General features: G+C 33.0%; 1 protein-coding gene across 1 annotated transcript in view; it reads right to left on the bottom strand.

Moving 5' to 3' along the window:
• Positions 1-5,140: 5,140 nt before the first annotated feature.
• Positions 5,141-27,587, bottom strand: part of MMUT (methylmalonyl-CoA mutase) — a 34,977-nt gene continuing 12,530 nt past the window's right edge. The window contains exons 5-13 of the mRNA XM_049765338.1: positions 27,265-27,436; positions 25,538-25,786; positions 24,196-24,307; positions 22,841-22,956; positions 19,293-19,408; positions 16,464-16,595; positions 15,410-15,557; positions 8,783-8,950; positions 5,141-5,343 (exon numbers count right to left, since the gene is read on the bottom strand). Of these exons, the coding sequence (XP_049621295.1) occupies positions 5,215-5,343; positions 8,783-8,950; positions 15,410-15,557; positions 16,464-16,595; positions 19,293-19,408; positions 22,841-22,956; positions 24,196-24,307; positions 25,538-25,786; positions 27,265-27,436 (1,342 nt within the window). The 3' untranslated portion in view covers positions 5,141-5,214. The remainder of the gene's footprint in view (positions 5,344-8,782; positions 8,951-15,409; positions 15,558-16,463; positions 16,596-19,292; positions 19,409-22,840; positions 22,957-24,195; positions 24,308-25,537; positions 25,787-27,264; positions 27,437-27,587) is intronic.

Below are 27,587 nucleotides of genomic sequence, written 5' to 3'. Positions count from 1 at the left end.
ACCTAATTATGTCTCTTAATTTTAAGCTATATATTTAATTAATTAAGCTATATATTTAATTCACCTTATTTAAAGTGCATGTATCATATAGTTGACATAGTTGATGATAATACACTTGTTTCCAGGTGAGTAGGAGTAAAATTATTTTTTAAAAATTAAATAAAAAAAGAAATAAAGAAATAGCAACAAGAAAAATTGTGAAAATTGTATCCTGCAATGATCATGGCAGAAGATTTAGTAAGCATGTGCTGCTAGCTAACTCTTCTGTTACTTCATTTGTTTCTGAACATTAGGTGGCTTCAGAAACAAATTGGTGTATTCATTTCCAAGCACTATTGCTGGCTGATACTACAGCTTTTATGGGGCATGTTTCCAGCTGCCAGGGTTTCTGGAAGTATGAGGTGAGGGAAAGAGAGGGTGCATGCATTCACTCCAAAATATACATATATATGCATATGTATATACATATAAATATACATACACATATATATATCCTGGTGATTTCAGCATACCTGGAGTTTTGGTCAGATTAATGTTTCTGCAGAGAGCCATAGAGGGATGGTGAGACAAGGCTTTGTCAAAACAGCAACTGTGTGTGATGGTTGCAGTAGGCATGGCTTCAGCAGGGCAGGGACTTGGCCCATTCTTTCCTAAGATTTCCACTTTTAGCTTCATGGCCAATGTATCTTTTCATGACTTGGTATACGTCTCTTTCGAGAACAGTGAGGCCAAGCTACTTATAAAATCAAGCTTAATCTAATGGCTAAAATGGCCAAAATTTCTTTAAAGATTAATGGTAGATTATCTTCAACTTTGTTTTTTTCTTTACCAAGCAGTAACAACTAGATTTATATATAATCTCTCTGATGTTTTTCTTTGTTTGAAATATAAACATCCCTGATAGAATAAGCAGTTGCTCTTAGCAGACATTTATGTATCCTTGTTGTCTTTTAGCTAAGATCAAAAATGGCAGACATTTATGAAACTTAAATGCTTTTATTATATTTTATGGAGATCATACCTGCCATTGCGTAGGAATTACTCCTGGCTATATGGCTCAGGGATCACTGCTGAATGTTCTGTAAATTCAACCCAGGTAGTTCAAGTGTAAGACAAAGCACTACTTGCTGTCCTATCTCTCCATACCATTACTGTCTTTTTGTTACTGTTGTTGTTATTGTTTGGGCTACACATTGTGATGCTCAGGTTATTTTTTTTTTTTAAACTTTGATTGATTGGTTTTGGGGCCACATCCAGCAGCACTTAGGGGTTACTCCTGGATTTACACTCAGAAATTGCCCCTGGCAGGCTAGGGCATCATATGGGATGCCAGGGATCTATCTAACAGGGACACCCTACCACTGCGCTCTCAGGCCTTCAAGGTTTATTTGTGGATCTGCACTCAGAAATCACTCCTGGCAGGCTCTGGGGACCATATGGGATGCCAGGGATTGAAACTGAGTCAGCTGTGTGCAAGGCAAGCAACCTTTCCGTTATAATATCATTTGGCCCTGTGTATTTCTTTTTTTTTCCAAGTAGATATATTTTTTCCCTCTGAATTAGACAGAAACTTAAAGGTACAAGTGAGAGCTGAAGGTGACATGGATTTTATTCTTTTCTGTAAATAGAGAAGTTAGAGCTGCGTAACTATTCATCTCACTCTCCTGTACATAAATTTCCCATGTTCTGATTGGGGAAATCAGAGGAAGGAACTGCTTTATTACTTTAACTCTATTTTAATGCAGGATTTCTCAGAAAGGATGCCTCTCCACATATTTACATTTTTTAAACTGCTATAACATGATTTATGTAATAATTACATTTTCATTAAGTTGTATAGAAAGTGTCTAAGATAACATAAATCATCATTTTATTGTGTATCCAAAGCTCTAGACAAAAGGATGATTGGAAAACAAATCCAACAATTTTACCTGTTCCTGATTTTCCCTGACTCTAGTATATTCAGTCAGGAAATCAATGCACATTAAAAATAGTCTACTAAGAGCCCACATACAGTGAACAGCAGATTATTGTTGAATAATAATATTGAATATTAAGTAAGATTTTGATAATTCGTTATTCCAAAATAAGATCATATCCACTTTTTGATTGCCTCTTTGGACAGCACCAAAGTAATTAAACTAGTAAACAGGATTCCTCTAATGTATTACTTGAATAGTACTGTAATAGTTGCTTATCTCCAGTTTTGTCCTTATTAAAAGGCATATGATGGCAACTGTGTTAAAACAAATTGAATAAGATTGCTTCCCTGGCTAAAATCCTTACATGACTGTATTTAAAAGTTGTAGTTTTTTAGGATGGATCTGGGGGAAAACCCTATAGTACTCCGGGATCATTCCTAGTATAATTTTTAGAGGGCTATAATTGCACTGGGGATCAAACTTGGGTCAGTTAAAAGCAAAGCTATGATACTATTCTCTGGCTCTGCTTTTCTATTTCTGCTTTTTTTTGAATACACTATGTATTTTGTTTTTGTTTGTTTTGGGGTCACACCCAGCAGCGCTCAGGGATTACTCCTGGCTCTATGCTCAGAAATTGCTCCTGGCAGGCTCAGGGGACCATATGGGATGCCGGGATTCGAACCAATGTCCTTCTTCATGCAAGGCAAATGCCTTACCGCTGTGCTATCTCTCCAGCCCCAAGAATACAGTATGTATTTTGGATCTAAACCTCTTGCCATACATGTTTAGAAAGTATATATTCTCATTTGCTAGAATGCCTTTTTATTTTTGTGGAAGTAATTTTCCTTACTGTGTGAACACTTTTAATTTGATGTAGTGTTTTATTTCTTTTGTTGTCTTGGCTTATTGTGTTATTTACAAATCTGTCTCTGATGTTAACAATCTGAAATCTATTTTCTTAGATGAAGCCTGTTTTTCAGTGTATTTTGTGGTTTTTAGTATAATATTCAAGCACTAACATTTTAAGCAAATCTGTATAAGTGAAAAGTATATTGACTAGTTACATTTTTCATAAAAGTGTATCTAGTTTTCCCAATATCAGCTGTTGAAGAGGTTTTTCATCTCCATTTTGTGTTATTGGATATGGTATCTTAGATTAGATGTCCATTTATGAGTGAGTTTATTTCATTTCTTTGCAGGAAAGGGCTCCCAGGTGGTACTAGCTAGCAGTGCTTAGGAAACCATGTAGTGCCAAGATGGTATCCGGGCTTTCCATAAGCAAAGCATGCACTGACCTTCATGTTTTATAGCTGCTATATCCATACACTGCAGTGAACAAAGCACAAAGGTGCTATGATTACTTATTCTGGGATCCACATTGTCATATGGAAGGGCTACTGTCAGCTCAGTATTCACTCCTAGCAGTGCCTATGTAGTGCAATGTAACACTGAGTTAAAAAAGCACTTACTATAGACAAAGCATATACTCCAAACAGTTGAGTTACTCTGGCCAACTTTTTCCAGTAAATGTTCAGTTTCAATATTATTTCCCCAGGGCAATCTTCCCGCACTGATGAAGATGGGGTGTGTGTGTACATTTTATGACTGAAACCCAACTATGATGCTTAAATAACATATCATAAAAACATTATTTCATTGTTTCTGTTTTAGAATATTTTTGAGTGAAATTAATATTTAAAAGTAAATGAACTCTCTAAAATACCCTCCCCAAGTTGGTGGAGATTATCAAATTTGGAAGGGGCGAATAGAATAAAAAGAAGAGGAAGGAATAGTTTAAGCTTTTTCCCTTTACTGCTTGAGCTGGGAGATTTTATTTTCTTTTTCTGAGGTTAATAGTCAGTCCCCTGGTTTTTAGGCCTTCAGAGTAAACTAATTTTACAGAAATATAGACAAAGAGGTAAAAAAAAAAACACAGATCAATATTTCTTGTTATCTGTTTTTCTGGAGAATCTTAACTAACATAAGCTCCAAATTTTCCAACTCATCACTAACACTTATTTTCTGTGTTTTGCTTTAATAGCTACTTCAGTGGGTACAAAGTGGTGATTCAATTTGATCTTGATTTTTTATGTAATTTCTAGGGATTATGTCATTGGAAAATATTTGAAAAAACAGATTTTCAAACAATGAGGCTAACAGTTAGTTCTTAAAGACTCAGGTACAAAATACAAAGTAAATATGGATTATTAGTAGCAGACAGCTATTTTTTTCAAAATTGTTTATTTAATTGAATATCAAAAATTACAAATTTCTTAAAGATGAATTTATTATTTTTATAACACCACATTGAATACATCACAAAACCAAGTATTACTGAATTGATTTTTCTTTATGAAGAGGAGGAAATAATATAGTAAATATAACACTGGTTTTGGAAATCATGTTTTATGTCTGAAAAATCATTACCTTGTAACTTAAATAATTAACTTCAAAGAATTAAATTAAGATTAGTTACCCTACACATTTTGTAAATTCTATAGCAATAGTATTACAGCAGCAATAAACAATTGTTCTCTGAACTAATACAATAGAAGTCATTATAAAAGAATCCCTAAGTATAGTCACTTATTTTCTCTTATCTAATGGATATTAAAAATAAAAGATAAGGTTCCTTTCTTACTGAGAAAATAATTTAATAAGCATTTGAACTACTTTTTCTTTTCTTTAAAGAGAAAATTTATTATTAGTAGCATCTTTCTGGATTTGCAAAGCACAGCTCTCTCGAATATTCTTCTAGACTCTAATATATTATAATTCGGGACAAAGTCATATTAACAATCTCAGTATTTTCATCTTAAAAATACTCAGAAACATCCACTCTCCTGGGTCAAGTTTAGCAATAATGTAAAATGCCTGTGGTCATGTTCATTTCAAAGAGGAAAGTCATATCTAAAAAAATTTCTGTATTTTCCCCATTTTTAATTTTTGGTCCTACTTAACATACTACCATGAGAATAATTATCAGAGTTGACTGGGGAACAGAACCACAATATATATTTTTCTATTAAAAATACTGAGTTTTTTGGGAGGATAGAAACAATAATTTTATTCATGTCTAGATTTTTATTTTCTAGTATTCAATATGCTATACTGAATAGTATATTCAGAAATATTTCTGACTAAAGAAATACTTCTAATAAATATTATTATTAGTTAAAAATACTGTTGTCTACGTTTCTGATACTATATTTAAAAGTTTGGTGATATTTTTTAAGAGGAACTATAGAATTAGGTAATTTCCCAATACAAAAAGGGTAGAACGAAAACAGTTTTACATAGATTGCTGCTTCCTTTCCAAACACTTCTCTATATCATCAAGCACTTGAACAGCAGCCTTTGGAATTCGAGTCCCAGGACCAAATACGTTGGAAACACCAGCTTCAAAAAGAAATTCATAATCCTGTTGAATGAATATTTCATTAATAAGGACACATAATTTCCAGTTCCAAAGAAATGAAAAGGACAACTAATACTATCTTTTATTCTCTCTTCTCATTACCAAAACATTTTCAACTGACATCCGAAACGATAAAAGCCATGGCCTCCTATTTATAGTACTAATAGCACTCTTAAACTACAAAATATTAAAAGGACAAAATATATTGTTTATTTTCCAAATACTGTGTTATACTCAGTGGGTGGTCATATAATACATTACTAGCTACGAACCTCCATACATTCAACCTTAATTTTCTCTCACTTAAATTTGTACTTATCATCTTATAAAATTTAGAATATGATAACATGAGTTTACAAAATTTATTTTCATAGGCATTGCAGAGAGTAAAATTGGCTCATTAATTTTTTTCATTTTTGTTGCTGCTATTGTTGTGATTCTTTATAAGGAAAAGGTTTAAGTGAAAAAATTCCCAAGGCTCCAAAACTGTTCCAGGATTAAAGTTGGTTTACATAAGACATCTGTAGCTACAATATGAAAGTTGAATATATTTTAAAGCCCTAGCATTCATGAGAAAATATATATTTAAGGTTATTACATATTTAATTTTTATTACTGTATCTCTTTAATAGCACATATTTCCATTTTCAAAAGTGATTATAGGGTTTGCATATGTGGCTCTACCTGCAAAGTATATACCTTGAATATACAAGGCCTTTGGTTTGATTTTCAACTGTCAATGATCCTGAGTTCTACGCATATGGTCATAGAGGTCTTTGAGCACTACCAAGAGTAGCCTCGGGTCCCAAGCACTGCCCGCTATGACTTCACATTAAAAAAATTAACACATATAAAATAATTTTTTAAAAAAGTTAAAAAAATGAGCACATATATTGTGATAAATTACTTAGTAGTCATGTCCCCTCACTTTTGTCCTTGTATTATTTTTATAATAGTATAATTCTATAATTGCACTTAACATCTCTTAATTTTTCCCTAGTTCATAAACTGCTAAGAGCAAAGGTTATGTCTAGTATTCATATCCTTAGCACCAGACACATAGAACTGTTCAAAACATGTCATTGTTCCTGGAAATACTTTAATATTATATATATACATAACATATATATCAATTATCTCCAAATTGAGGATAGTCAAAATGGTAGTTTTTCTCCTTTTGTCTATTCTAGTAGTATTGTATAATATTTGTTCTGAGATCTGAGATCTATATTGGGGATGAAAAACTCAAGAGTGGTCTGTAAGATATTACAGCTGGACAAAAAATTCATGGCTTATCTTGTAAAATTTACTTAGTAAAGGGATTAAGTATTAGGTAAAAGTGAATCTACGGAACCAACATACAGGTATTCTCCATATTCTTTTTATTTTTAAGACTATCTATAGTACAAAATTATTGTCAAGTAAAATTATTACTGTAAAAGTTGCAGGACCAAGAACCTTACATTCCCTATTCATGATAGATGTTATCCTAAGATATTTGGAAGCATTATATATTGGTAAACAGGTTAAAAGATCCCAACTGAGCCAGGAATGGTCCTCATATATAGAGCTTGGGTTTGTTTCTCACCACTGGGTTGAGGGAATCCAGTTGTGCTAATACATACTGTGAGAAGAGATGACTTTTATTAACTTGGATGCAAAAAATGTAAACAACATAGAGTGTGAATATGTATGATTAGTCACCACTGAACAGTTCAATTTATAAACTATATGACATTCAACCAAGAAATAGCAACATTGTACCAATTTATTATAAATAGGTAAGAAAAGTAAACAAGTGCTTACACTATAAGGATAATCATATTAGTAAATGTATTATTAGAGAAAACTATTCTTACATTATAAACTTATAGAAAAAATGAATGGCAAACATTTTAAGTATGTTTTAAATAACTGAAACAGTTATTACAGCATGTGTGAAATGTATTTCTATAAAATGCTAGCTTATTTATAAAAGTAACTTGTAAATTTTTGTAAATTCTATTTCAATCTCAGTATCTATTGTTTAATTATTCTCACACTTTAATTTTAACACTATGTCAAAGAGGTTAGGTATTATACATTAAAAGTACAATTAGAAACAAATGTTCTATACATATCAATAAGAATAAAATACATTGATAAATCCAAATAAAAAACTAAATTATAAAAATAATAGGCAAGTATGTTAATGAAAGTTCTGTGTATATTAAACACTCTAAGTTTTGTGTTTTATTTGTTTTGTTTTGTTTTGTTTTAGAGCCACATCCATTGACACTCAAGGATTTACTCCTGGCTATGTGCTTAGAAATCACTTCTGGCTTGGGGGACCATATTAGATGCTGGGGATCAAACTGCGGTCCGTCCTAGGCTAGCGCTTGCAAGGCAGACACCTTACCTCTAGCGCCACCGTTCTGGCCCCTAAGTCTTGTGTTTTAGAAACATTCAACTAATGCTTGCTGGTTTCATGTTACAAATCTTATAACCTCATTCATATGTATTTTCTCAAATAATAAGTAGCATATAAATCTGTCCTTTTATTTTCTGGGAAAGAGAAAAATGTAGACATGAAAAAAGTTCACACTTTACTGTTGAATTCTTTGAAAGGTTTTTGAAGTATCTATAAGTGAATCTTTTATTTAGAACTACGTTATATAGAGTTCTTCCAACTCAATTATTTTTCATTCATAAGGAAAGAAGAAATCTTTACATAATTAAACAGTTAGAAACAGATATAATTTGAATTTTAATTAATTGATATTAATAAGGTATTAATAAGGTATTACGCAGAAATGTTTACTCCTACCCTCCAGTCCCATACAGAACTGATTGTAATTTAACATTTATTTCTTCTTTCCAAGCACAGTTCACATTTTTGCTCAACAATCTACTCCTTTTCATCAGCCAATAATTTTCAGGACAGGTTGATTCTACTTATATTTAAATTAGGATTATTTGATTCTAAGAAAATTTTATGTTACTAAAATTAGTTTTCATAAGAAAGGGAACATGACAGAATAGCTAACTAAAGGATTCACCCAGTAACCCCAGTAACATAACAACGGTTGTTCACTCTATCTTGGATCAAAAGTTGATAGACCCATGTGTGCTTATCATTTTTCTTTATTCTAGTTGCGTGGTCTTACTAACTTAACCTTTTTTTCTCCTTCATTTACTGAATGTGAAGAACCATATATTTAGTTTTGAGATAGCTAATTCACAAAAGTTTATAAATTGTTAAACAATATATCATGAGTAAAGAATAAATAAAGAGCAATACTGTCTGTTTTTGTAGAGTTACTTTGTAAAATCACTAATTTGGTTGTATACCCACAATAAATGTAATTTTTAGTGAATCTATAGTAATAAAAGAACTTCTTGTAAGCTAATGCTACTCAGGATTCCTATCAAAATACTCGAAAATATAAGAACCAAAAAATACCTGTGGTGGTATCACCCCTCCACACATGACAAGAATATCTGGTCGTCCAAGGGAGCTGAGCTCCTTGATGAGTTCAGGAACCAGTGTCTTGTGACCAGCAGCTAATGTGCTTACACCCACAGCATGGACATCAGCATCCACGGCCTGTTGGGCCACCTCACGGGGTGTCTAAACAATTGGGAAAAGAAAAAAAATTTTGCAGGTATTCCAAAAACAGTTCTACCACTTTAAATTTTTTTCCTTATTAAAATCTTAATATTAAAGCCTTAATATCTCATCATCCTCAAATCACAAATACCACTATCTAATAAAGGCCATAAAGGAAAGTGTTGTGTTTCTTTCCTGTACTATAATTTATCAACTAGTTTCACCATACTGTATTCTACATAAAGAAACTCAAGACTGAGAATATAAGTTATATACATATCTTTCATTCTAATTCTTAAACATACCATAGGTTTTTTGTTAACATCATTTTCAGTATGACATCTATTTATAGAATACAGTACAAAGTAACATGTTACAGATGTGAAGTAACAAATATAAATATAAAATGCAATGTGAAATGATGACTTCTAAATTTTAAAATACATGAGAATAAATAATGGCAGACTAGGATGTTGTAGATTTCTTTTATCCCATGGAAACACTGACCTAACAGCAATATAAAAACAGCATTAGAACTCTAGAAAGTAAAAGGATCACAGAGCCCAGATAAATGCGTAAGTGAAAAAGAGATAGTACTGAAGAGTGTATGCTTTCCATTTATTAACTGATTTTAATATATTTAAGACAGAGGATAATACATTTTCATGTGTTAAGTAATACAAGAACATATCTACTTTTTACAGTAAATCTATAACATTACTTTTGTAACTCACAATAATTTATTAAGCCTTTCCACATGACTACTCAATTTCCTGACTGCAAATATAATAAAACTTATTAAAGAATTTGAGAAGGATAAAGTTATCTCAGATTTTGATGCTCAATTATAAAATAAAATATGTTATGTTTATGAGTTTGGCAGAATAATAAGGCTTATTATTTTAAGTAAAAACAATAAAAGATTTTATGCTTTTGGTAGTGGAACCACATTCAAAGGTTTCCTTAGAAACATACTGAACCTTGAGTAATAAAAATTAACAAGTGAAATCAAAACTACTAAGTAAAGGAAAAGTATAGTTTTATTATAGATTCATTAGAAGTAAAAAATTTAAAAATGGTTTGTCATCTATACCATCTATATTATATATAATAAAATATATTGTATTAAAATCCCATTTCAACTATTCAGTATCATACTTTGTAAACTTTGTAAACTATCTTGAATAAGTAATGCTATCAATAAGACAGTAAATCTCAGATAATCACATAACTACAAGGATTATAGCTTTAGTCATCAATAATTTTGATTTCTGAATGATACAGTGACTAAGTTGGTGTATAAATGAAAACAGTTTCTTGAAAAATCTCTCATTGCCACTGGCTGAGAATAATTTTTAAAAGTTTCTTTTATCAAGTTTTTCTCAAAAAATAATCATTAAGAATTAGAAATGTATTATATTTATTCAATTTTTAATATAAACTAAAGGAAGAGTAGCAGGACAGAAAAAACATAACTAAAAATATTCAACTTAGAGTAGAATAAATTAAAAATAAATGGTATATTTATTTGATCTAAATATATCTTTGTAATTCTTAACTAAACATCTGAATTTCATAAAATTCTCTATAAAAATTTACATATTTATCTGTCAAAAGACTTAAATACATATTTCTATTTCTACAAATTTGTGCTAATTTGTTATAGTAATAATATCACCTAGATTCTATTAAATATTCTTAAAATCTAAACAGGAAAATTCTTGCAGGAAATTCTAAAAAGACTAAACTTTTTCTAGAAGGTTCACTGCTTTACTGGGAAAAATACACTTTATTCTATAGCTATGCTGTGCCTCTCCAAGGAAGGTTTTCATTTAATTTTTATTTTATTTTTGTTTTTTGGGGGTCACACCCAATGATGCTCAGAGGTTATTCCTGGCTCTGAGCTCAGAAATCATTCCTGGCTTGGGGAGACCGTGGGATGCCAGGGATCAAACCCAGGTCCATCCTGGGTCAGCTGCCTGCAAGGCAAACATCCTATAGCTGTGTTATCACTCCGGCCCCTACATTTTTATTTTTAATTAATAATTTTAATCAACTCACCATGAGGTACAATTACAAAGTTGTTTATAAATCAGTTTCAGTATTACAATGTTCCAACACCTATTCCTTCACCAGTGCACATTTCCCATCACCAATATCCAGTTTCCCTCCCACCTCATCCTCTCAGTCTGCCTCGATGCGCTCTCTCTCTGTCTCTTTTCTCTATCTGCTTATAGTATAGTATATTTAAATAATTCTTTCATTTAACCCCCACGCATTTTTCCCTCAAAATCCTAATAGACATTTTGTTTCTGCTGAACTGGCTAAAACCATTTTATTTTGGGGGGATATAGTAGGGTGGGCAGATGGATGCATTTTGGGCTATACTGTGCTATGCTTAAGACTTACACCTAGCTCTGTGCTCAAGGGTCACTCCTGGTAGTGCTTGAGAGACCATACCAGTAACTGGAATTGAACGGGAATCACTTCCATGCCAAGGCAAATACTTAGTCTCCAACCCCAGATTACTGAATGTAACTCCTTTCATATAACTCCAGCTTTCCTTTATTCACTTCAGAAAGTGAATCTATCAGAAAATTAGTTTTTTAACATGAAGTTTTATTACCAGTCTACCAAACTCTGTTAGGCTAAAGTTCACTTTAGAATGGTATATAATATCTATTAATGTACAGCTTGCCTCAAGCATTGTATTCTAATATTACTGAACCAAATATATTAACTGAAGACAGCACTCAGTCTTAGCATGTTCAACCTTGCTTATTTTCCACCTCCATTTTTTTTTTTTTTTTTTTTTTAATTTTTTTTTTATTTAAACACCTTGATTACATACATGATTGTGTTTGGGTTTCAGTCATAAAAGGAACACCACCCATCACCAGTGCAACATTCCCATCACCCAAGTCCCAAATCACCCTCCTCCCCACCCAACCCCCGCCTGTACCCTAAACAGGCTCTACATTTCCCTCATACATTCTCAATATTAGGACAGTTCAAAATGTAGTTATTTCTCTAAATAAACTCATCACTCTTTGTGGTGAGCTTCCTGAGTTGAGCTGGAACTTCCAGCTCTTTTCTCTTTTGTGTCTGAAAATTATTATTACAAGGGTGTCTTTCATTTTTCTTAAAACCCATAGATGAGTGAGACCATTCTGCGTTTTTCTCTCTCTCTCTGACTTATTTCACTCAGCATAATAGATTCCATGTACATCCATGTATAGGAAAATTTCATGACTTCATCTCTCCTGACAGCTGCATAATATTCCATTGTGTATATGTACCACAGTTTCTTTAGCCATTCATCTGTTGAAGGGCATCTTGGTTGTTTCCAGAGTCTTGCTATGGTAAATAGAGCTGCAATGAATATAGGTGTAAGGAAGGGGTTTTTGTATTGTATTTTTGTGTTCCTAGGGTATATTCCTAGGAGTGGTATAGCTGGATCGTATGGGAGCTCGATTTCCAGTTTTTGGAGGAATCTCCATATCGCTTTCCATAAAGGTTGAACTAGACAGCATTCCCACCAGCAGTGGATAAGAGTTCCTTTCTCTCCACATCCCCGCCAACACTGTTTATTCTCATTCTTTGTGATGTGTGCCATTCTCTGGGGTGTGAGGTGGTATCTCATCGTTGTTTTGATTTGCATCTCCCTGATGATTAGTGATGTGGAACATTTTTTCATGTGTCTTTTGGCCATGCGTATTTCTTCTTTGTCAAAGTGTCTGTTCATTTCTTCTCCCCATTTTTTGATGGGGTTAGATGTTTTTTTCTTGTAAAGTTCTGTCAGTGCCTTGTATATTTTGGAGATTAGCCCCTTATCTGATGGGTATTGGGTGAATAGTTTCTCCCACTCAGTGGGTGGCTCTTGTATCCTGGGCACTATTTCCTTTGAGGTGCAGAAGCTTCTCAGCTTAATATATTCCCATCTGTTAATCTCTGCTTTCACTTGCTTGGAGAGTGCAGTTTCCTCCTTGAAGATGCCTGTAATGTCCTGTAGTGTTTTGCCTATGTGCTGTTCTATATATCTTATGGTTTTGGGGCTGATATCGAGGTCTTTAATCCATTTGGATTTTACCTTTGTACATGATGTTAGCTGGGGGTCTAAGTTTAATTTTTTGCAAGTGGCTATCCAATTGTGCCAACACCACTTGTTGAAGAGGCTTTCCCTGCTCCATTTAGGATTTCCTGCTCCTTTATCAAAAATTAGATGGTTGTATCTCTGGGGACCATTTTCTGAGTATTCAAGCCTATTCCACTGATCTGAGGACCTATCCTTATTCCAATACCATGCTGTTTTGATAACTGTTGCTTTGTAGTACAGTTTAAAGTTGGGAAAAGTAATTCCTCCCATATTCTTTTTCCCAATGATTGCTTTAGCTATTCGAGGGTGTTTATTGTTCCAAATGAATTTCAAAAGTGTCTGATCCACTTCTTTGAAGAATGTCATGGGTATCTTTAGAGGGATGGCATTAAATCTGTATAATGCCTTGGGGAGTATTGACATTTTGATGATGTTAATCCTGCCAATCCATGAGCAGGGTATGTGTTTCCATTTCCGTGTGTCCTCTCTTATTTCTTGGAGCAGAGTTTTATAGTTTTCTTTGTATAGGTCCTTCACATATTTAGTCAAGTTGATTCCAAGATATTTGAGTTTGTGTGGTACTATTGTGAATGGGGTTGTTTTCTTAATGTCCATTTCTTCTTTATTACTGTTGGTGTATAGAAAGGCCATTGATTTTTGTGTGTTAATTTTGTAGCCTGCCACCTTGCTATATGAGTCTATTGTTTCTAGAAGCTTTTTGATAGAGTCTTTAGGGTTTTCTAAGTAGAGTATCATGTCATCTGCAAACAGTGAGAGCTTGACTTCTTCCTTTCCTATCTGGATTCCCTTGATATCCTTTTCTTGCCTAATCGCTATAGCAAGTACTTCCAGTGCTATGTTGAATAGGAGTGGTGAGAGAGGACAGCCTTGTCTTGTGCCAGAATTTAGAGGGAAGGCTTTCAGTTTTTCTCCATTGAGGATAATATTTGCCACTGGCTTGTGGTAGATGGCCTTCACTATATTGAGAAAGGTTCCCTCCATTCCCATCTTGCTGAGAGTTTTGATCAAGAATGGGTGTTGGACCTTATCAAATGCTTTCTCTGCATCTATTGATATGATCATGTGGTTTTTATTTTTCTTGTTATTGATGTTGTGTATTATGTTGATAGATTTACGGATGTTAAACCAGCCTTGCATTCCTGGGATGAAACCTACTTGATCGTAGTGGATGATCTTCTTAATGAGGCATTGAATCCTATTTGCCAGGATTTTGTTGAGGATCTTTGCATCTGCATTCATCAGTGATATTGGTCTGTAATTTTCTTTTTTGGTAGCGTCTCTGTCTGGTTTAGGTATCAAGGTGATGTTGGCTTCATAAAAGCTATTTGGAAGTGTTTCTGTTACCTCCATTTTTTTCATTCTTGGGCCACCCCCAGCCAGGCTCACGTCCCACGTCTTATTTTACACTCAGCGACCACTCCTGACAGGGTTTGGAGGTCCATATGGATGTTGGGGATCACACACAGGTCAGCTGCATGCAAAATAAGAGCCCTAAACCCTATCTAGTAGCTCTGGCCCCTGCTTTCTACTTCTGAAAGGAACATTTTAACGAAGTAATTGAGATGAGTTTCTCATTCAAACATCAAGTACAGCAACTGCTACTCTCTGCGATAATTAGCAAGTGAATCTAGTAAGAGCTGACCCAAACTCTTATTAATTCAGTTTTATCATTAGGAGATTATCAATAAAAAATCTAATAATGTTTTTACATGAAAGTTAAATCAATTTACTATTCAGCCAAAATTTTTACGTGAATAAATAATAAGTATTTATAGTTCTCTAGAGAATTCCATTTCTAAATTACTTTTTGATACATTACTATCCTATATGGAAATATTATTGATTTTTAAGTTCTTAAAGTATAATCAGATAGTAAAAGAGAAAATTTAATTAAGACTTAAGGTCACTCTGATATTTGATTGCCTTTTTAAAAGTTTTCATTAACCTGATGTATGAGCTATCTTTTCTGTGACCTATTATAAAATCTGATATGGGTCTTCTTTCCCACATGATAGTTGAATTTCAATAAATAAAGATACTTGAAAAATATCTTCTGATATGGGTCTTCTTTCCCACATGATAGTTGAATTTCAATAAATAAAGATACTTGAAAAATATCTTCATTGCTTCAAAAGTTTAATGAAAGTTTTAGTTCTGAATCAAAACTAATGATATCTTAATAAAAAGTATATTTGTCATAATTGGATGTATTCAGAAATAAGGAACTTTACTAGACATGTTTTACTTTTACAAATCAAAACATATGATCTTATGTAGAATCATTTTACTATTATTTTAAAACATAAGTGAGATCTGATTTATTTTTTGCAATTTCTCCCCAGTGCCTGAAATTTTTTCAGTACCTGAAAAAGTGGACCAATGTCAACATCAAAACCAATATCAGCAAATCCTGTAGCAATAACTTTTGCTCCTCGGTCATGCCCATCTTGTCCCATTTTTGCAACAAGAAGACGAGGTCTGCGACCTTCACGTTCCATGAATTTCTGAACCCTAAGAAACATTTTAAAATACAAGAACAGTTATATATTAACCACTGAAAGACAAAATTTTAAACTACATTCACAGTAAAACTTTGAAGTTTAAAAACTGTGGTCATTCATATTTTGTGAGTATTTCTATTTTACATTGAGAGCTCTATATAATAAATGCTTGCCATCTCATAAAGAACATTTTAAAGAAAACTGCCTATAAGCTCATAAAACAGAACATAACCCTGAATGAAGCAAGATGCAAAAGTGACAATTTCTAACTTTCTTAAACCAATCTCTAAGGTACAGTGGGTAGGATAATTTGCCTTGCACACAACTGACCCAGGTTCAATACTCGCAACCCATTTGGTCCCTCAAGCCTTCCAGGAGTAATTTCTGAGCTCAAAGGGTAGGGTAACCCCTGAGCACTGCCAGGAGTGGTCCCCAAACAAAAATATATAAAAGTATATTGTATATGGAAAATAAAACCTAAGCACATAGAGGATATGAGGCAGTATCAGTGCCAGTTAAAGTTTGCTTTGAACAAATATTGTTTAAAATGAGAAACTTCTAAAAAGGACTGTTGAAAGTTCAAAATATTATTTGTTTTTCTTGGCCACACCAGCGGCACTCAGGGGTTACTACTGGCTCTGCACTCAGAAATTACTCCTGGCAGGCTCAGGGGACCATATGTGAAACCAGGAATCGAACCAGTACATTCTGGGCCAGCTGCATGCAAGACAAATGCCCAGTGTTATCACTCTGGCCCCTAAAATATTATTTTTATACAACTATAGAATCAAAGGAAAGACAATAATTTCCACATGGAATATTATAAGTGGTCTGTGAAGAAATTACACCCCCATAGGTTCATGGAGATTGTTTATATGTAAATATAAAACTTTAGAGTAAGAAACATTACATCTACCTGTTGATAGCAAATGCTATCTCTTTACTCTCTCCAAATTCTTGGCGATAGGCTCCACTCACCATCCGATCATTTGCTTTATGCTCACCAAATACCTTTTTCATGGCATCTGTGATTTCTCCAACTGTACATCTAAAAATTAAAAAGCAAGTTCTATTAACATCATTTTAAGGTAAGAATGTTTGTTAACTTTTTATTAAAATAATTAGGCATATTTTATTACTAAATTAAGATTAGGCTATTGAAATCCACAGTTATTTTTACTATCTTCCCAAAAACATCTTTCCTTAGCATAAAATCTCTCTTTTTATATATAGTGCTCTCTTATCAACAGCTGTGAACCAAAAAATGACTAAATTACCTAAAGACTAATCAGACAAGTATCTGAGGCCACTGAGTAGCTTAATCTAAATAGTTTGTAATAAAAATAGATCATTTTAATTTAAAATAGAAATTAGTAATATTTTTATCACATCATTTAACACACATGTTTATACATTAATATGTACCAAGTGTATAAATGCAAGGCATAGCTAAGTGCTAGACATGAAGTAATAAATATGATCCCTGCATCAAAGTACCTGCTGTAATAGAATTTATCTAGTTCAAAGATATAAACAATAATATCAATGCAAATAAATTAATATGATTTTTTGCATATTAGTAAGTACTGTGAAGAAAGTAAAAGTATGCCAAATGAAATGAGTTATCTGGGAAAAAACTAATTTTATTTTTACCTTACCCAGGTCTCCAGAGCACAGATTGTCAGGATTGTCTCAGCAAGAAATCAGGAATTAGATTAAGCTTGACTAGGGACACTAACTCACAGTTAGGCCCTTTCTCTCCAGGGATCTGAATATCAGAGTTGCCAAAATTGTCCCAATGTGGTGCAGGCAGCACTAGGGTTAGAACTCATAACTTGTGTTTTCCTGGCAGCACTTTGAGGCACCAAGTCATCTTTGAGGTGCTCTAGAGTGATAATTTAAAGATACTAGAGAAATAAAAATATGGGGCCGAAGAGATAGCATGGAGGTAGGGCTTTTGCCTTGCATGCAGAAGGATGGTGGTTTGAATCCTGGCATCCCATATGGTCCCCAGAGCCTGTTAGGAATGATTTCTGAGTTAGAGCCAGGAGTAACCCCTGACAGCAGCTGGGTGTGACCCAAAAACCAAAAACCAAAAAAAAAAAAAAAAAAGGAAATAAAGATACGATTTTTGAACTAAAACCTAAAGTGTTATCATGCAGAAATCCAAGGACACATAAGAGGAATTGTTTGGAAAGGAAACAGTAAACACAAAGATTCTGAGAGATTAAAATATTTATGTATTTTACATATTTTATGTGTTTATGTGTGGTTTTGTGTTTATGTTTTTATTTATAAAAATAAAAATGGGGTCGGCGAGATAGCATGGAGGTAAGGCGTTTGTTTGCCTTCCATGCAGAAGGACGGTGGTTCGAATCCTGGGATCCCATATGGTCTCCTGAGCCTGCCAGGGCAATTTCTGAGCATAGAACCAGGAGTAATCCCTGAGTGCTGCTGGCTGTGACCCAAAAAACAAAAAAAAAATAAAAATAAAAAAGATACTGGGTCACATACAACAGATAAGGAAGGTATGGCAGACAAAAGTCACACCAATACTGCTATGGTATAGTCAATTTTCTTCTCTCTTTTTTTTAGGGGATGTGTGAGGATTGAGGGTTGATTAGATACTATTAATATCTATAGTTCTGTTATCTCTGGGGTCTTAGGGAACCATAGGCAATGTGGGGGATTGAACAGAGATCAGTTGCATAAAAGGGCAAAGTGCCTAACACTATACTATCCCTCTGGCCCTAGAGTTTCACTTTTTAAAATAAATGAAAGATCATTTATTTTATGCAAATATATTTTAAGCAATAATAGCATGAGTTATTAAAATAACTTAGAAGCAAAGAGTTCATACAATCTCCTTTAAAAATTATACCTCAAAAAATCTATATATTTGTTATAACTCAATTAAAATAAGATGGTTTAAAAAGTTCATTATATTAAATAATAAATGATAAAAGCAAAACAATTCTTTTCATGGACATTATTATATATGAGGGAAAATATTTTCATGGATTACTATGGGTTTTTGCATGCCAAGTGAAGCCCAGTGAAACCAAACACTGACTTCTCTTCATTCTAAACTACCTATTTAAGGATGTCTGTTCACAAATATTCTTAGAAAAGAAAAGTATTATCAGCATCTCGGCTAGCTTTCTTTGATGTTATACATCTGTGGTCCTGCATACTGATCCATGAACCAGCAATTATAATCAAGGTGGTAGACCAGTAGTTTGCGAGAAGAACACCTCACATACACTGCTTTATACACTAGACAGTTTTACTCACAGTTTAATACAATAAATAATATCTATATTTAAAAATACATCAAATTTGACCTATAAGCCAGTAAAAATGATTTCATTACTGTGGCTTCAAATAAATTATTCACAGAGAAGTACACAAATATTCAAAATATTTCAAATGGGTAGGAAAAAGAATTAAATTTAGTTCGGATTTCAATTTTTTCTTTAGGCTCAATTTATAGGATCACCATCTAATTAACTTATTTTAAAATATTTTTTTGTTTGTTTTGGGGACCATGCCTAGCAATGCTTAAGCTTACTACTGACTCTGCCTGGAAGGGGTTCAGGAAACTATATGGGTATCAGAGATTGTGTAAATCAAGCATACTACATGCTGTAGTATCACTCTGACTGCCATTGTATTTAAATGACTCCAAAACACTATGCAGGATGACCTTCAGGATGTGGAAATCACCAAATGTATATAACCTCACCTTGCACGTGCTGCATCCACTGCAAGAGCCAGAATATTTCCATCTCCACTAGCAGCACATTTAGTCAGAGCAGCAAGGCACTGTTCTGCCAAAGCTTGGTCCCTGTTAGATTTGACCTTATATAAAATGTTAAGGAGAAGGACATTTTTATGAAAATGGAGAATAAAAAGAACAAGCTGCATCTTATAGCAACAATTAAATCTTAATTTTAAACATTTTAAAGAAAACATATATAATAGGCCTAAATTTATTCAGTTTATAAAATCACTTATTTACTAAAAAAACATTTAAGAATATTCTACAGTAATACTAAATTCTGATTAACTCAGAATAAATCAGAAACAAGCAAAACAACAATAGATAATCATGCTCACTTTCCCAAGTTTGACAACCTTTCTAATATGGCAAGTCACTGAAATAGTCAATCTAATAAATGAAGAACTCTGAAAATACACTAAAGATCAATAGACAAGCAGGGGGAACAGAAACCTAAATGTAATTGAGTTATATTCTAAGTTGAGCTTAGCTATAAAACAATTTATTGGTAATAAAATGTCTATAGTATTTTTTATACTTAAAAAACTAATCCTGAGAGACAGAAATAAAGAGAAACAGAGATAAAGACAGTGAAAAGCAAGAAAAACACTTTTCTCTTAGAACTTAGTTCTACTCTGTTGAACCAACAACCAGTTGAAACAAAGGAACCTAAAATCAAGGGAAGGGAGTAAAAAGCACAGAGGGCAGGGCATTTGTTTTGCATATGGCTGACCTGAATTGGATTCCTGTCACCCCATATGGTCTCCTCTCCCAAGCATCACCAAGAGTGATTCCTGAGCACAGAGCAGGGAGTAGTATCCCGAGCACCACTGGATGTGGCCACAAAACCAAAAGAAAATGGAATGAAGTCCAAGTTTTACCACCTGTAAGGTATCTAACTATGGAATTACTCACTAAGCTCATATATATATGGAGGTGAAAAAGAAAATTTTTAATTAATATCTTTATTTAAACACCTTGATTACAAATATGATTATAGTTGGGTTTCAGTCATGTAAAGAACAACCCCCCTTCACCGTAATTTTTTTTTTTAAGAAAATTTTAACTACTTCATATTTCTACTTTTTATTCTTGTTTTGGAACCACTCTTATGCCTATTTAAACCATAATTAATTAAATTGTAAACTATTTTAATGAGCATAATTTCTGTTTTTGTTTCCTCTATTTTATACATTAATCAATGTAAAGGAATTTAATGTTTTACTGTTTATTTTTTAATAAATATTTGTATTTTGAGCAAAGTGGATTACAAATCACTCACAGTAAAATTTTAGGTATATAGTGACATCAGGGGCATTCCCACCACCAATGTTGTCTTCCTCCACCCCCACCCTATCCCCCACCCAGTTCCCAGCATAAATCCCATATCCTGCTCTTTTGCTCCCTGGGCTGCTAGTGAAGTGGTCCCCTCTGTGTCTTGCTTGTTGGTAGATTGGGTATTGATCCTATTGTCATTGGCTTTGGATTTGGCACCTAAGTCTGATCATTTTTTATTTCTACTCAATGTTCATAGGACTGTTTGTTTTTGGTAACTTCCATTATTTCCCCCTCAGTTTGAGAGGCAGAACAGAGACAGAAAATTTATATTAAACAAAAGAGAGTATTTAGACAGAGTACAAAGGTTAACAGTTGCCTCAAGGTTCTTGCCTTGCAAGAGTAAAGAATGGCCTGATTTAACCAAGCCCCAAAGATTGAAACCCTAAGCACACAAAGTCAGAGTAATCACTGGCACCACTGGGTGTCACCCCAAAACAAAACAAAACAAAAAAAAAACACAAAATAAAAGAAAGGAAAAAACCTATCTACATTAGCATTACTGAATATCTACCCCACCCAAAATGAGGTTTAGCATTTATGTAAATGAGCTGCTTAAGTTATAACTATATAGAGTTAAGACTCAACTATAAGAATAGTGGCCAGTGAGAGAGTGCAGAATGTGAGGCACTCCTTGCATGAAGCTGACCCTAGTTTGATGTCTGGTACTAAACAAGGTCTCTGAGTACCAGCAAGAGTGATCCTTAAGCACAGCAACAGCAATAAGCCATAAAAGCCAATAGATACTGTCCAAAAACCAAATAACAAAAAAGAAATATAAATAAAGTATTTAAAAAGGAGCTTCCAAATATAATATATATGTATATATATAATACCTTTGGCGAATACCAAAAATTAAATTCATTGGACTTCCATTTTTTCAAAATATGCAATGCTGAATATAGAGAATCTTACAACAATCACAGTAAAAGTAAGGAGACAAAACATCTTAAGTGATTTTAAGCCTACTGTCTTTGAAATAACAAACGTTAGTCATAGAGTAGACATAGTAAGAAAAAGAAACAGCAATCATTACAAAAGTCAAAGATTAAGAGACCAGGGTAGCTTTGTATAGTTTACAATAGAAGGAATTAACTTGTTTTACCTATCTTAGTATTTCATATACTTTGGATTATCCAGTGAACAGTAGGAATAAAAAATACAAGTATTCTTATTTCATCAAAATAAATTTAATTCATTATCAATCCTAGCTAACTAAACTACCACCAAATATATGACTTATGACTTCTTTCATATGTAGGATATAAAGAAACAAAGTAAGGGAATAACAAATGACTAAAGGCAAAAGAACTTGAGAATTGGTACATAGATCTATAGATATAGGTTGAGGGAGAGGGCACTCTAGTGGAGGGTGTGGTGCTGAGATGTGTGCATTAAATCCTATCATTAAAAGTACTATAAATGACAGTTGGTAAAATAAATGGATAAACACAAAAGCAGAGGTCATGAGATAGTACAGCCTTGCATATATATGACCTAATTCAACATTGTGCAGCCCTCCAACCATCACTAGGCGCAATTCTAAAGATCCTCAGCATGCTGGGGTGGCCCAGGTATTTCTGGCATCACAAGGCCCAAACAAAACTACATCCTCAGGCTTTGGCACAAAACTTCCAGCCCAGCTGGTCAAAATGGTCCAGGGGGTACGGAGCTCCTACAGCTGCCACCCCCAAGAAAAAATACCAAACAAAAAAGCCCCCCCCCCATAAAAAAGTAGAAAGTAAGAGATTCGTATCAGGAAACTATGATCTGGTAGAATTAAAGTGAGAATCTCTGGATTTAACCAATAACTCTGAACTTTGTTTTCAATTTTCAATGAGTTGTGAGATTATACATTTTAATCCTACTTTATAATTATGAGAGGATTTATTATTATTATTATTATTATTATTATTATTATTATTAAACTGTCACTGTTAATAACATGTTTCACAGAAGGAGATGCCATGATTTAAAATATGAGTTTTGAGTATCAATACACCTTAATTTGAATCTTACTTGTTTAGTTATCCTTGGAAAGTTTCTCAATTTTTTATACTACTTATCTTTAAAATTTTGAGAAATAATAAGCCATGTATCTCAAAGATTAAAAACATAATGTAAGTTATTAGCACCTAAACCACAGAAAGCATTTAAAAAATAACAGCCATAATTACCTTTTTAAGTTTTTCAATCTGCTTATTACGAACTGAAGTATTATCAATTGCCAGAACGTCCACAGATTCTTCTTTATCCAATTGGTACTTATTCACCCCAACAATTACTTCAGAACCTGTTAATTTCCCAAGGGAAAACAACATGCAGTTTGTATTAACAGGCAAGTTACTGATCATCTCACACTTTCCCTATAAGATTATCATTAAAGTATTAATAATACTCAATGTAGTTTTAGCAAATTCCAAAGGCATATAAAGAAACAGGTACATATATGTATCTCCACAGAGGAAAAATTTCATTTTTTTCATATATTAGAAGTTATGCATATTTTGTAAGATATTGTCCTCTAACTCTATAAATTAAACATAGTAATAGCAGCTAGAAACTAATATTATTAAGCCATGGATTAGCAAACATAAATTTTTCTAAATTTTTTTAAATTCTCCTTTTGCCAATCTCTTTAAACAAATATATTTTTTAAATATCTGTGACTGATAAGCCAGAATTACAAATACATTTATTTAATATAATAAAGAATATATTTTTTCTACAACCAGATTACATTTTTGTCTGAAAATATCTTTTCACTTCTTTTTATTTTTTGGTTTTTGGGTCACGCCCGGCAGCACTCAGGAGTTACTCCTGGCTCTATGCTCAAAAATCGCTCCTGACAGGCTCCGGGGACCATTATGGTTCCGGGATTTGAACCACCATCCTGCGTCTAAGGCAAACACCCTACCGCTGTGCTATCTCTCCGGCCCATCTTTTCACTTCTACTCCAAGTTCTATTCTCTTTATTTTCTTCTGAGAAGTAACTATAATCTAAAACAATATATAATTATTTCTTGGTTCATTTTCTCTCTCTTTTTTTTTTTTTTACTAAAATGTAAATCCTATAGATGCAGAAACCATTTCTGTTCACTATGAGAAGGATGACCAGACAAAATACAGTGCCTCAAATACCAAAACTGAGAAAATATTGATTGGCTGAATGAATAAGTACCCCAATTTAGAGCACTATGACCAATATTATCATCTTCCAAAAATTGAAGCTAATCAGACAGATTTATACAAAAAGAGCGTATCTCACAAATACATTGTAAATATGCTATGTTGTGTGGCTTTTAAAAATATAACACAAAGAATTAGATAAATGGCTTTCTGACTTATTAGAAATAAAAAGGTTACACAGTATCATTTACATTATTTTTGTTTTATTAATTTGATATATCTCCAAATTAAAGTTAATATTTTTATTTTTCTTATTTTTCTAATTTTGAGTATTATGATTTATAATACTAATAACTATTTCAATATTTGCTTTCACATGAAAGTTTTCCATTTTTTTTCTTACCAGAATCTATTCTAGCTTGTCTTCGGGCAGCACATTCTTCAATTCGAAGTTTTGGTATTCCCTCTGCTACAGCTTTGGCCATTCCACCCATCTCTTCAATTTCATTAATGAGCTAATGAGTCAATTAAATTAAGTTAATAAATCTCAGCTATATAAAATATTTTTATGAATGACATAACCCATAGTATAATTTCATATTATGAAATTATAAGCTCTTTAAGTGATGAACGTAGTATTTTATAGGAAGAGTTAACATGCATAAAATTAGAAATTCTTCAATTAGCAGAATATATATCTGAAAACAGCTGAAATTAGAGCTAAATTCCAATCACAAGGGCCAGAGCAATAGTGCAGTGGTAGGGCATTTACCTTGCACCTAGCTGACCCAGGATGGATCTTAGTTTGATCCCCAGCATGCTATATGGTCCCCCAAGCCAGGAACAATTTTTGAGCACATAGCTAGAAGTAACCCTTGAGTGTCACTGGGTGTGGCCCAAAACAACAATTAAAAAATTCCAATCACAAATCAAAAGGGTAAAACTATGTATTTTTAATTTAATTTAATTTTTACTAATTTACAAACACAGACACAAACATAGATGTTGTTATGTATCAATTATATTTTCAAAAATAAAAAGCCTATGTTTTAAATTACTTGAAATGACAACAGGAAAAAATAGTATATTCAAAAACAAATAAAAGATGTAGCTGACTCAAGAAAACAGGAAAAAAGCATGCAGAAGAAAATAAAAACGCTGTTTTTTATTAGTAAATATTAAAACTAGAAGATTTTTAACTTTTAAATACTTAAACGTAAGAGTTGGAGATAGTAGAGATGAATGTAAACTATTCCCATGTAAGCACCACAGTCTAGAGTAGCTCTATATCATCCTCAGGCCTCACACTCTCAACAGCTCAATAAGCCAAGAACTGCCAGGGGGCTGAGTGAGAACTGCTTGGGAGTGTCCTGTACCCCCAGGTTCTTTATTAAAAAACAAACATATTTTTAAATAAGTTTAGCTTTGATTGACATAAAATAAAATTGAAAATTCCCTCTGTTTAGCTTATAAATCTGGTTATATATTTCAATGTAAGTTCATTTGTAAGTATCTATAAACTCTATACAATATCAGGGCTGTTTTGCTTAGTTTGAGGGCCACACCTACATTGTGCAGAGCTTACTCCTGATTCTGTGCATAGGGTGGTATTCAGAGGACCATATGTCATGCTGGGATAGTACTAGGATCATCTTTATGCAAAGCTTTAAGCTTTACTACCCTGTAATATCATTTTGGCCTCTAAACCCCTAAGCTTTCAAAGCAAAGCGTCAATGAGAACTGACCTTCAAGGCAGCATCATAAACATCATTTGTGAGAGACTCCATCATATAGGAACCTCCCCAAGGATCAGCCACTTTGGGAATTCCAGATTCCTCCTGTATGATGATTTGTGTGTTCCTGGCAATTCGAGCACTTTTCACAGTGGGCAAACCCAAAGCTTCATCAAAAGAATTTGTGTGCAAAGACTGAGTTCCTCCAAACACTGCTGCCATGGCTTCAACTGTAGTTCGAATAATGTTATTATAAGGATCCTAAAACATTTAGTAAAGAAAAATAAGACAAAAACTGATATGTATTGCAGTTCTGAAATAACACACTAAGCAGTATCTGCATGCTTTCCTGGCTAATGTCTACAATATTCAAAGAATTTGGTCAAATTAGTAATCAAGTCAGACTCAGAATTAAGAGTCAACATGTTGAGTCTGTCTGTAAGCACAAAAAAAATTACTTTATAATCATCCAAAACATTAAATATTTGTGATTTAGTTCTATTTGCCTATTCTCCTATAATTGCATCATCAATGTATTCCTTGCTTAACTGTAACACACTTCATCTCATAACTCATCTGAAAACTATTTGTACCACAGTGTTTACAAAGAAGAAACTCAATACATAATTAATTATTAAATTATCCTAATCTATTAAAATAAAGAAATAGATAGCATGGTGCCCCAAAACAAAAAACTCTGGAAACTAGTCAATTATGTGATCTGAACAAGAGGAAATACTTTTGAATTTGTTTCCTTTGCTGTAAAAATTAAGAGATTAACATAAAAATAATTATCAATCCTTTTTAACTTGAATATTTATATTTTCCATTTAAATAAAGTTATGTTTATTTTGAAACATAATAATTTTATTCACTTTTAAATGAATAATTTAACTTTGATTGCATACATTTAAGTACATAGTCATTATTACAAAGCATCTGTATAAAAATAAAGTTTTTAAAAAGAAAAAAATGGGGCCAGAAGCAATAGCACAGTGGTAGAGCATTTGCCTTGCACATGGCTAACCAAGGATGGACCTGGGTTGGATCTCAGTGTCCCTGTGGTCTCCCAAGCCAGGAGCAATTTCTGAGCGCATAGCCAGAAGTAACTCCTGAGCGTCACCAGGTGTGCCCCCCCAAAAATAACCAAAATGTTTTAATTAAGTAATTTGTTAAAAATTAGAATATTTGAACTATTTTAATAAAATTATTTGACTATTAAGTTCTTGTCTGCACTGTCAAATAATATTGCTTTTACTTTCAAAAGGTGTAATATAAGTAAGTCTTAAGTTACTTGATATTATTAATTACTAGAGGGAGCAAACTCACCTATTTTATGTTTACACATATAAAAAAGGGTATTGAACTTTAAAATAACTATTATTTTGAAATAGTTTGAAACTATTTTCAAATGGATTAATCCATTAGCTAACTTATGTTGTTGAGAATAAGGGTGATAGTCTTTTTTTCCTTCTTCTTTTGGCGGATCAAACCCAGGGAGGGCATCAACTGTGTGAGGTGAGGTACCTCTTAGCTACATCCCCTTCTTTTTTTTATATGCCACATATGAGTGAGATCATTAGTAGCTGTTCTTCTCTGACTTATTTCTCTTCAGAAGACTTCTCTTCTTAGTTCTACCTAACTTGTAGCAAAAGGCAAGATTTCATCTTACAACTGAGTAGGAGTCTGATAGTAGGGTGATAGCTTTACTATAATTCTGCTTTCAATTGCATGCATACCTGCTCAGTAAGTGACCAGCCAGATGTCTGACAATGTGCTCTCAGAAGAAGAGATTTAGAGTCCTTAGGATGAAACATTTTCTCTATCAGATGGGCCCAGAGTCTTCTCCCAGCTCTCATTTTTGCTATTTCCATATAAAAGTTCATTCCAATTCCCCAGAAGAAGGACAATCTAAAATTCATTATATACAGAAGTGGATTAGATTTAATATGAAAATGGAAAATAAATCTAATTATAGAATATGTAAAATAACTCAATATCTAAATTATACTTTCAGTTAATTTTTAATTAACATCAAAGTATAAATATTTAAGTAACTTTT

This window comes from Suncus etruscus, chromosome 18 (genome assembly GCF_024139225.1).
Source record: "Suncus etruscus isolate mSunEtr1 chromosome 18, mSunEtr1.pri.cur, whole genome shotgun sequence".
Taxonomy (NCBI): Eukaryota; Metazoa; Chordata; class Mammalia; order Eulipotyphla; family Soricidae; genus Suncus; species Suncus etruscus.
Note: the sequence above shows the minus strand (reverse complement) of the source record. Positions and strands in the feature narration are given on the sequence as shown.